This window comes from Vigna angularis, chromosome 1 (assembly GCF_016808095.1).
Source record: "Vigna angularis cultivar LongXiaoDou No.4 chromosome 1, ASM1680809v1, whole genome shotgun sequence".
NCBI lineage: Eukaryota > Viridiplantae > Streptophyta > Magnoliopsida > Fabales > Fabaceae > Vigna > Vigna angularis.
Window position 1 is genome coordinate 40034700 of NC_068970.1, and position 12681 is coordinate 40047380.

Consider the following 12681-nt stretch of genomic DNA (forward strand, 5'->3'; position numbering starts at 1 on the left):
TCAGCAATAGCAGCTTCAATATTTTTGGGTTCAGTTTTAGAAACATATGCTACATTCGTGCAGAATTGATTAAGTTGACGCCTGGTGGAAACTCCTCTCATGATATCACCAATGATGTTGCTTGTTGAGAAATTTGTTGGTGTTTTCCACTCCTTAATCGATTCAGCTCTGGGAGGATCGATTACATTTTCAGAATCTTCTTCCCTTAAAAATTCTTCATCTTCTTTTTCCTCTCCAGCAAAATCATCTGCATCTATTGTTTTTCTAGAATGAACAGGATTAGTGGTAACATCAATATGCTCATCAAAGACCATATGGACATATTCTTCAATACACATTGTTCTTTTATTATAGACACGATAAGCTTTACTTATAAGAGAATAACCAATAAAGACAGCCCTCATCGACTTTAGAATCAAACTTACCAAGGCTTTCCTTACCATTGTTTAGAACAAAACATTTGCATCCAAAGATCCGCAGATGTGAGATGTTTGGCTTTCTTCCGTTGAACAATTCATAAGGAGCCATTTTCAGCATTGATCTTATTACAGTTCTATTTAGTACATAACATGTTGTGCTCACTGCATCTGCCTAGAAGTACTTTGGCAAGTCCCTCTCATTCAGCATGGTTCTTGCAAGTTCTTCTAGTGCTCTATTTTTTCTTTCCACTACTCCATTTTGTTGTGGTGTTCTAGGAGCAGAAAAGTTGTGAGTAATTCCATCTTTGTACAATATTCATCTAATGCTTCATTCTGAAATTCTTTCCCATGATCGCTTCTTATACACTTTATTCTAAGCTCTTTTTCATTTTGAATGGCTGCAGCAAATTTCTTGAACACCCTGAAAGTTTCACTCTTGGCAGAGATGAAGAAGGTCCAAGTAAATCGAGAATAATCATCAACAATAACTAAGCCATACAAATTACCTCCAAGACTCCTTACCCTTGAGGGACCGAATAAGTCCATGTGTAGCAGTTGAAGAGGCTAGTGGTTGAGATTTCTCTTTTATTTTTAAAGGATTGTCTTGTCTGTTTTCCTTTTTGGCAAGCATCACACAATCTTTCAGAAGCATAACATATATTAGGAAGACCAATGACAAGATCTTTAGACACCAGCTTGTTCAATTGACCCATATTAATATGAGCTAGTCTCTTGTGCCATAACCATGCATCATCTTCTTTAGACATAAGACAAACAATGAATTTGAATGAAGTCTTTCTAAAATCGATTATGTAAATGTTGTTATATCTTTTTTCGATTAATATCAGCTCATCAGTTAACCCATTGCTAATCAAACAGTACTTTGGTTAACAAATTATCTTTAGCCCTTTATCACACAAGTGACTAATGCTGAGCAAATTATGTTTCAATCCTTCAACAAGCAGCACATTGTTAATTTCATATGCAGAGGGAGTTTGAATTTTATCAACACCGATGATTTTTCCTTTGTTGTTGTCACCGTAAGTGACGTGTCCATTAGTCTTTTAAGAGATGCTTGTAAATTTTGTTGGATCTCTTGTCATGTGCTTAGAGCATCCACTATCCAGATACCACATGGAATCCTTTACTTTTTGTTCCAAACATGCTTTTGCCTTTTCATATTTTGCCATCATGATGAGATTGCTTTTTGATATATTCCCTTAATTTTCCTTTTGATCCCTGTTGTTTTTCTTCTTGATTAGGAATCTTGTAAATTTTCCCGCCTGCAGATCTATTCTTCCAGTTCTGGATTCCAGCCCATCTACACTACTTTTCTTGTTTCGCAACAGATCTGTTTCAAAGGATTCATAAAAGCCATTAGTAATGGAATTATGATTATCATTACATGGAACATGCACTAGTTCAAGAACAAATTCACTTTTTTTTCATTGTTTGAGAAACAGATGCCATTTTCCAGGATTAGTCGATTTAACGAAAATAGTATTCGACTAGTTTTTCAAATATTTTATGAAAACCAGCTCTTGTGCCAATTGTTAAAATAGAATGGCTCAATTTCTCACACCAAGAGGGTGGGTGAATTGGTGAAGTATAAAATTTAAAACTTTCAAAATCTTTTTCACCAAAAGAGATGCCTTTATACTTTTCTTAAAACGCAAGTTAAAAGATTTTTCATGCAGCGGAAATTTAATCGAATGTATGTAAAGTATAATCTATTGAATGTAGAAGAGTAGGGATAAGAAAGATCAAACGCTGAGTTTTTATACTGGTTCGGCCAAGCCTACATCCAGTGTCCTTCCAACCACAGGAAGTCAATGCACTATAATGATCAAGGTTTTTACAACAAGGTTTTTATAGAGACCTCATGTCAAAAATATACAACACCTCTCTAACCCTCTAATCAAAATATAGGCAATATACAAACAGACTAGCAGTAAGAATTCCCTCTTCTGCAGTCCAACCCCTTTGAGGTACCCTCAAAGTCAAGAACGCAACACGTCCTTCTTCCTGTAATCATAACAGGGAACTCAACCCAATCTTCAGCAGATTGTAGAACCTGATCTTGTAGTAGACACCAAAATGTGTAAATAGATCAAACTTTGAAAACTCAACAATTCTTGCTCTTCAAGAAATCACAATAGTTGATCACCATGGTCAAACTAGTTTCTTGGAGCTTTTTCTCTTTATGTAAACTTTACACTTTTCTGCAAAAGAATATGAAAATGTTAGAATCACAAAATTCTTTTTCAGAAATCAAATTCACGTCAATATATAGATGAACTCGTATCAGATGCAACATAGTCGACTTTGCTACTAATGCAGTCGAATACACCAATTCAGTTATAACAGATAGTAGCAGTCAAAGCACTTAACTGAATTCACAATTAATGTAGTCGAATAACATTTAATGCTTGGTCAACACATTTAAAAATATAGCCGTTATAACATTTATATCAAACATTAACAGATTTCAAAACAGTAACAAACTTAATCGAATACATATCGCATGCAATCGATTATGCAACAGTGTTATGCAAAGTTTTGAAAACTTTTCTCTTTGAAAAACTCTCCTAGCACACTTGAAAAAGTTTATGCAAATACACGAGTTTTAATCGATTCACCCCATAATGTAATCGATTTCAAACTGTTGTTTTGCGACACAATTAAAGTTCAATATTAGTGCTAGTGGTTTTTTCATCCAAAAACATGTGTCATGCATTCATGTATAAAATCACATATATAACATAGTGAAATGCAATTAACAAAACCACAATCAACACAATCATGTTCTCATATACTCATATAACATGTAAGCATAGAACATGTAACACATAAAACACATGTGTTATTAATTATGTATTGTCATCATCAAAAACTCAGATATTACTGAGATTGTGGGTTCAGCTAAACCACTGCTCCCCCTATCAACAATCTCAATAGAATAGAATGACTATTGTAGGATCATCAAAGCCATGTGTGGGTGTCTTCCGCAATAAACCTTTGAATCTATCCCACGCTTGACCTAACGTTTCATCCATGCCCTGCCTGAAAGAAGAAATTTCTTGTTTACCTTTGTTTACTTTTGACTGTGGGAAATATTTGTTCATAAATTTTGCAACCACTGTTTCCCACTCAGTAAAGTTGTTTTCTGGGAAAGAATTAAGCATATCTTAGCATTGCCTCCTAAAGAGAAAGGGACAAGCTAAGTCTAATAGCCTCATCGAGCACACCATTAATCTTCACTGTATTGCATATTTCATTGAAAGTGGTCAGATGTTCATATGGATTTTCATGAGCTAATCCATTGAATTGGTTACTCTTCACCAATTGAATCAAAGCAGGCTTCATCTCCATGTTTGCAGCATTAACCCTCGGCCTTGCAATACTGTTAAAATGATAAGGGCCAATAACTGTTGCATAATCTGCCAGGGTACGTCTACCATTATGCTCTTTAGTCATATTTTCTATTTCCTAGTCAGATCTTTGAGGTGAAGGTTGTTGAAGAGTCTCAGGAGAAGGGAAAAGTTCTTTGGACGTCATGTTCCTCCTCCTTCTTCTACTTTCGTCCAAACTTGTAAGAAGAGGTTCAAAAATTTTCATGCTTCTAATATGAATTGTACCTTGCATACACTAGAGAACAAAACACTAGAGCACCCAATTAGCACAAACAGATAAAAAAAAATTAATAAAAACAAAAATTAAAAACAATAAAAAATAAAGTCTAATCGGTTAAGAATCACACAAAAGTATAGTTTAAACCACGAGTCCCCGGCAGCGGCGCCAAAATTTTGTTAACACATTGGCAAGTGTACCAAATCGTATCAAGTAATATAAAATGGTAAGACCAAGTATTGTATCCCAAAAGACTCACATCACTAGACAATCATGTAATATCTTAACTAATTAAGACTTAAGAACAATTTCATTGGTCTAGAATGCAAAATGCAGAAAAAATAAATATGAATGCAATTTGATCAATTGGGGCAAAACACAAAAGTGAATGGATGATTTTGATAATATGAGATGAGTATGTTGTTGGGGTTTAGATTTCATCATCCTTACTCTCATGCATATAAGAATTCATCTTCTTCATTCAATTGTTAACGTCATTATCTAAATTACTTAAAACTCGATCCCTCGGCGAAGAAAGCCTATCCTTAATTATTAGACCACAATCTCTTACATCCCTAATAATTAATTTTGTATTACAAACACAAGCTTAAGACAACCAAACCTCCTATCCCCATCCCTGGGCAATATTGCTTTTGGGAGAAATTCTCCAAATCGTGGTTTCTAGGTATTTCCCAATAACAAAGAAGACCATAAAATCATGCCATGAATGATCAAAACATAACAAGCATAGAGCAAAGGAGAAAATCCCTAACAATTAATGAAAGAAGCAAATAATAATTTAGAACAAATTCAAATATATGAGAGTTTAGAGGTTACATCTTCCCCAACAACAAATAAGTTTAGTTTTCCATAATCATGGAGAAACTAGGTGTACAATGGAATGAAAGTGAGAGAAAAACCCTAGAAACTGAAGAGGAGAGCTCCCGCATCCAATTCTGCCTCCAAAAAGTGGAAAAGTGTGTTTCTACGTCTCTGGTTCCCAAAGATACCAACCATAGGGCGTGCAAGTTCTTAAATAGAGAAAAAATAAAGTCCAAGCCCAATAACACTGTCGCTCAACGCCCCTAATTAGGGCAACCGAGCGAGCTTGCGAGAGAACTGGCGCTCAGGGCCCCTATGAGGGCGCCCAGACGGTGTGCGACACAAAGAAGCTGGCGCTCAACGCCCTTAATGGGGCGCCCAAGTGGTGATGTGTGACATCCTGCGTTAAGGGCCATTTAAAGGGTCAACCAGGCGCCTTGCGACCTTCTTCAGCCTTCTTCTCTAGTACTTTATTTGTCCCTCTTGAGTTCCAACTCATTGATACTTTTGCTCTTCTTCCAAATCATACCAATAACCTACAAAATTAAGGGAATTTAATGATAAAATCATTAATTATACCCTTTACTCACTTATTCACAAAACTAAACTAAAAAATGAGTTCAAGCAAGCTTCTAAGACAAAAAGGGTTTATTTAATATCAAAATTGCATCATAGATAACAATATTTTCAATCGTTATCACATACCAAGAGCATCTAGGGATACCAGGAGTGGTGAAGAATACTGCATAACCTGGAGTGGATGAAACTCAGTCTTGGTCATAGTATTAGGTGGTTACTAGGTTGACAAGGACAACCAAGAGTGGGTTAAACTCAACTAAACGGTGTATCAGGTTAATACCAGGAGCGTCTAGAGATACTAGGAGTGGTGAAGAATACTGCATAACCAAGATTAATTAGGCAGCGTATCAGGTTGATATCAAGATTGTCTAAGGATACCAAGAGTGGTAAAAAATATTACACAACCAGGAGTGGGTTAAACTTAGTCAAGATCACAGTTACAGGTGGTTGTTGTTGGACAACGACAACCAGGAGTGGGTCAAACTAAACTAGATGTTGTGTCAGGAAGACACCAAAAGCATCTAGAAATACTAGGAGTGGTGAAAAACACTCCACAACCAGGAGTAGGTGAAACTCAAATAGTCAGGGTAACAGGGATTACTTGGTGTGACTAGGGATACTAAGAGTGGTTAGAATACTCAAATGTACTTAATTGAATATTTGATGAAACTCTCTAAGTTAACTTAGAGAAGAACATGACGTAGCTCTAACGAGTGAACTAATATAAAATGATCGTGTGTTATAGCTCATCTCGTAAACGATTAATTCATGTAGAAAGAAATCTCATGTCACACATATCTTTAATATATAAGTTATCCTGTCTAAAGAGTGACTCCCTACCAAACTCTTAGAGAATGAATTAAAGTTAGTTCTATAAACATACATAACTAAATAGGATTTATAGGGAAGCAACACCAACTTACAAGGATAATTCATATCACGATTAGATCTATAGTCGCGTAAAGAGTTACGAAAAACATTATTCATCCCTCATTCTAGTGTTTTCCCACAACTTCACACCATGGTCTACACTAAGCATCTTTTGCTCCCTTTTATGACCCATGGTCACACCATTAAGCATATCTTGCTCTCCACCTCTCATGATTCATCTGGTTGTATACCACTGGTCGCTTGCCAAGACTTCACCTTACCATGGAGGGATGTATTCGTCTAAGCCGACCACCAAGACTAACCTGACTCTGATACTAATTGTAGGTTACCAAGACTAACCATCGACTCTAATACCAATTGTACGTCACCAAGACTAACCATCGGCTCTAATACCAATTGTTGGGTTTATCGAGGAGGAGGTTCACTAGAGAGATACAACATCAATGAAACCTAAGCCTAGTTACATAAGGGATTGACACTACTCTCTACCCAAAACCTTAAGGCAATGGGTTAATGAATCTTGAACCTTATATGGTGCTCTACTTTCTCAGTTCTACCCAATGTGGAACTTAGACTCACACTTGAAATTCAAACAATCTCTCCTTTCAAGGGTGAGTCCCTTCCACATTAGTACACTCACCCTCTAGTGGAAGCATTCCCAATCAAAGGTAGGTTAGGCTCAGACAAGTACAATGGTCTCTTGTTAACACTCCGGCAAGTGTACCGAATCGTATCAAGTAATAATAAAATGGTAAGACTAAGTATTGTTTCCCAAAGGACTCACGGCCTAAACAGTTATATGATTTCTTGATTAAATTAGACTTGTAAATAAAATCTTTAAAGTTTAGATGCAAATACTGAAAAATAAAGATGAATGCATGTGTTGATCAATTGGATTGAAAGATGCAAAAGTGATTGATGTAAAATATGAATAATGATGTTGTTGGGGTTTCTGTCATCCTATCCACTCTCATGTATTCAAGAATTCATCTTTCTTCATTAATGTTAATGCCACTTTCTAATTTACCTTAAACCCGATGTCTCAGTGAAGAAAGCCTACTCTTAATCACTAGTTTACAATGTCTTGTCTCCCTAGCAATTATTTATGCATTACATTCGCACAGAAGCTTAAAGGCAACCAATCCTCCTATTTTTATGTCTAGGTAATATTGCTTTCGGGAGAATTTCTCCAGTTCTAGATTTACCTATATATGTCGATATAGATAACATCAATGATCATGCAATTGAATGAGTTAAACAAAGCATGCATAGAGTAAAGAGAAAAAACCCTAACAATTAATGAAGTAAAACATATAAAATCAAGAATCAATTCAATGCATGAGAGTTTCAAAGGATTACATCGGTTCCCCAACAACAATGGAGGTTTAGTTCACCATAAACATGGTGAAACTAGATGAAAAACAATGAAAGAATGAAAGATAGAACCCTAGAATTTGAAGAAAGGAGCTTCCGCATCCAAAATCCTCCTCCAAGGGGTGAAGAAAGTGTGATTTCGCCTCTTTCTGTCCAAAGATACCAACCCTAGGTCGACTAAACCCTTATATAGTTTATTAAAAATTATAGAAAATAGGCCCAAGCCCAATTAAATGGCGCTCAACAGCACTTTTTCGCTCAGCGGTAAGTGCGGTTCTTCAGAATGACGCTCAACGACCGTTTTAACCCTCAACGATGACTGCGGTGCTTCAGAACGTCGCTCAGCGGTAAAAGTTGCGTTGAGCGGTGAATGCGTCTCTTCTTTTGTGCACTTTTACTTCCTTTCCTGAGTCCAGCTCCTTAGTACTTCAACTTCTTTCATCTAATTCCTCTTAATTCCTGCCAAAACAAGGATAACCAAGCATAAAACCCGTCCAACTCTCTTATTTCCAAAACTTAAGCAAAAACATGATTTCTAGCTAGTTTCTAAGTCATAAAGGTTGTTTTTAATATCAAAATTAAGTATAAAAATAACGGTTTTTCAACCGTTATCATCTCTATATCAAAAGTTTTATTGGCAAAGGGTTCTAGGTGAGCATGTCCTATTAAGCGGTACTCGAATGCTTCTGTTGGAGGGGGGTGTACTAATATGGAAGGACCTCACCCTTAAGGGGGAGAATTGTTGAGAATATAAGTGTGAGTCCAAGTCACACATTGGGTAAAAATGAGAAAGCTGAGCAACATATAAGGATGAAGACCCATTAACCCATTGCCTTAAAGTTTTGGGTAAAGAGTGGTGTCAATCCCTTATGTGGTTTGACTCAGGTCTCGTTGGTGTTGTCTCCTTATTGAACTTCCTCCATAAACTGAACTTCCTCCATAAACTCAACATGATGATGGAATGACATGGATAAGGACGAATTATTGATTTGATGCTTGTTTGAGCTTGCCTTTTACAACAATTTTGGATGAACTTCAGTTGCTACTAAGATACGTTGAAGATCCAAAGTAATGATTTTGGTTGTAGAACTTGATAATGGACAATAAAGCTTCATATGGATAGGTATCATGAATATTTTTGTGTAGATATTTAAAGGATCAAAATCAATTTAAGTTCGCTAAATTTTAAGTTAGATAAATAGTGTTATCTGGTATAAATAACCCTCTTATATGTTATGCAGAATAATAACCTTAACAATAATTTTATTTCATAGGAAGCCTAACTTTAATACAATATCTTTACATCCCAACGAAGGTGATATCATTAGACAATATTAGTAAATGATTTATTAAATGATATATTGACAAGATGACTTCAACAATATGTCGCCTAGAGAACTTGTCTTTTATCATATTCTTTTCTCCATCAAGAACAATTTATTTCTTCTTCAAGCTTCTGATCTCAGCTTCTCTAATTATTGAAAAGTCTCCAATCTAATGATACTTGCATTAGGGTCATGAGATGATTCATCCTAATATCATCTATAGACAATTTGAGTTTGCTTTCACTTTAGTTACCCAAAATACAGTTATGTAAAGTTAAATCATCTATGTATATTTCTTTATCTCTCTAATGCATCAATTGTTGATATTTTTTATATTTTTTCAGATCTTATTTATATAAATTTAATTAAAACTAATCAAATCTTACAATTAACCGATTAACTAAAGATGTGATTATAAGTTTTTTTTAAAAAAGTAACAATAGATTAATTCACTGCATCTTAAACTTAACCCTTTAAATCTAATATAAGTAACTATACTTAAAGGAAACTCATTATTGAATTATTAAAAGATTGTGATTTATATAGATTTTTAATTTTTTTCACTGTCACAAATAATATGAATTTAATTGATTTTTTTTTTCTAAAAAAACTACCCATTATAAATGGGAATTGTGATAAGCATATTTTATTGTATAAATAAAATATTGTAAAGTTGTTAAAGTATACATTTTTTATATACACATTTTCTATGATTAAAGGAAACTCATTATTGAATTATTAAAAGATTGTGATTTATATAGATTTTTAATCTTTTTCACTGTCATAAATATAATGGATTTAATTGATTTTTTTTTTCTAAAAAACTACCCATTATAAATGGGAATTGTGATAAACATATTTCAATTGATTTTATTGTAGAAATAAAATATTGTAAATTTATTAAAGTATAAATTTTTTTATACACATTTTCTATAATTTTAATATAAATTTAACGATAATTTTGTATTTTAGTAATTATTACAATGATTATTTTATAATTATCTATTTTGTTTAAAAAATGTGTAATGTGTGTTTTTTCTTGGTAATAATTTAATTTTAATTAAAGCATATGGTTAGCGTTCCTATTTAAATTAGATATTTACAGTATTGGTAGTGAATAAAACTCGCAAAATATTTTTTTCAGAAAACAAATTAGAACTAATTATTAAAAAATTTTGGGAATCTACAAATTTGTAAATAGGCTTATGAATTTATAAGTTATTGATGACATGATTTGAAGTTAAGCTCTCATTCAAATTTTGCTGCGATTTTATTAAATATGGAGATATTTTTTAATAATTTAAAGTTCCATTATACAATTAAACTAAAATAATATGTAACTATCTTGCTGCAAAAGAAAATATGTAAAAATTATTAAATGAATGTTTATATTTTTAGAATTTTAATGACATTTGAATTATTGACTTTAGTTTGCACGATTTATAAATCGAAAAGAAAATAATGATGAATTTTTTAGGTTTAAAAATAATTTTGAACTTATAGTTTAATTTAACCTTGTATTTACTGTATAATGAGCAAAGAAAGGGGTTGAAATTTGGTGTAAATTCGGACATTAAAACTGTACGCCGCGGGATTCAGTGTCTCACTTCGTGCGTTCAGCATCATCTTCTTCCTCTTCAGTCTTCTCTTCTTCAAGGTATCACTATTTTTTTTTTCTTTCTTTCTTATTCTTCTCTCTTTTTTTCCCTTCCTTATCATTCACCTCAATAAGCAGAAGACATCTTTCGGGGTTTTATTTCGCTAAACATCGCTATAATTATCCTTTTTATCCACATTTCATCGCAATTTCCACTTTCCCCAAATTTGAAATCGTAGACCTAGCTAGGTTTTTTATTGCACACTGCAGGTAATGGTTATCCCAGATCTGATCCACTAATTTGTGTTATTTGATAATTCCTAGAACAATTGAAATTTTCGTTGTAGATTTTTCATTCATGATTTTGCCAGGTTTTTAGCTGTGGTTGTTCTTATTGTATTTTCGAAGTTCTTGTTGTTCCAGGAAATTGCAGTTAAATTTGGTCATTTAAACCTTGATTTTGGGGGATTATATTATATGATTCGATTAACGCTTAGGGTTGCTGATGCTGCGTTTTTTTTTTCATAATTGTTGTTGATTAGATGGATTGGCAAGGGCAAAAGCTAGCGGAGCAAATGATGCAGATAATGTTGCTTGCATTTGCCGTGATTGCATTTGCAAGTGGATATGTTATGGCATCTTTCCAAATGATGATTCTCATATACGCTGGGGGTGTGGTTTTCACCACGTTGCTCACTGTCCCCAATTGGCCATTTTTCAATCGCCATCCCCTTATTTGGTTGGATCCAAGTGCGGCTGAAAAGCACCCCAAGCCACAACCCTCTGCCAATGTAACTCAAAAGAAGAAACCTGTTAAGAAGTAGGTTTTTTATTTTTAGCCTTTGTGGGATAATATATCTTTGAACTACTTGATGTTTTGACACTAATTTGAGGTTATTGTTGTCATCCCACCCCTTTCCCGTTTAGTGGATAGTGCAGTGTGCAACCATATATTTGCTTTCTTTTAGACATTGCTTATACTTGTTTAGTTGTGTTGGTTTGCCATTTTCCTGTTTTTTCTTTTACCTTTTGGTAGCTTTTAGACTTTGTTTCGATGATGGGGTTGGGGAACATTTGGATTCTGATTCTTTATCCTTGATTGTTTGTGGTTTTAGTTTTAGTGTCCAATTTTAATCATTCTCATGAGGTATACCTGAAGGACAATTCTTAGATGCAGATCTAACATACTTTTGGTACCGTTTTTCATTTAGAATCAGAGTTTTATGTTCACAATCTGCATAATTAAGGTTTCCATCAAAGGAGAACATTGATTATCATTGTGAACCCGTGCTTAGATTAGAGAATCTAAGTATTGTCCTTACCCAAATGATTTTGTTAGCTATTCAAGATATAACCTTTCGTCTAGACTCATCAATTGATTTGATGCTTGTTAGAATCTTCATAGTTGATAGACCTTGTTGATTTATGGATTCCGTTGATGATCTTTAATTTCAACGGAATTTGCACATTTTAAGTATGCTATTTTGTTCCATATTGACACCGAATACTTAAAGATATTATATTGGTGATTTTTGAGAAAGTAGGGGACCAAAATGCGATCAAGTCTATTGGTTTTATTACTGTTTCCTAAATCTATTAATAGGATTAATCTCTTTAACTGTGACTTTTTTTTTCCTTTGGTGCTACTTTCCTTGATTGAGTTGCAATATGGGCCTGTCATTGTTTATGGATTTCAAAGAAATCGGTTTTATATCTCCGGCCAACTGGTTTTTGTGGTTTAGGTTAGATGTTAGTTGCAAACTAGGAAGCTTTATTTTTATTTTGTCTTGGATGCTGATGTGCTCTTGTTTGTTCTGCCACTTCTATAATTTGGTCACAATTTTTATCAGTTGATTTTATAGTCAATAAATGTGAGTATACTTTATCCTTTAGAGTGCACCTCTTTATTTTTGGGAAATCAAGTCCTTGTGAGTTTGGTTACTGGTCACGTGTGCACCCACTTGCAAACTCGTCTTTGGGTAGACTCGGTTGGCTCATAATAGATTCGCGCGTTTGAGAATGGATCACCAAGTTTGCAGATGTG

At 34.1% G+C, this 12681-nt stretch overlaps 1 protein-coding gene across 1 annotated transcript; it reads left to right on the forward strand.

Moving 5' to 3' along the window:
- Positions 1-10583: 10583 nt before the first annotated feature.
- Positions 10584-11642, forward strand: LOC108337405 (signal peptidase complex subunit 1-like). Its single transcript, XM_017573926.2, has 2 exons — positions 10584-10697; positions 11180-11642. Exon 2 carries the CDS (start codon positions 11180-11182, stop codon positions 11459-11461), a length of 282 nt encoding a protein of 93 aa, XP_017429415.1. The 5' UTR covers positions 10584-10697; the 3' UTR covers positions 11462-11642.
- Positions 11643-12681: the final 1039 nt, after the last annotated feature.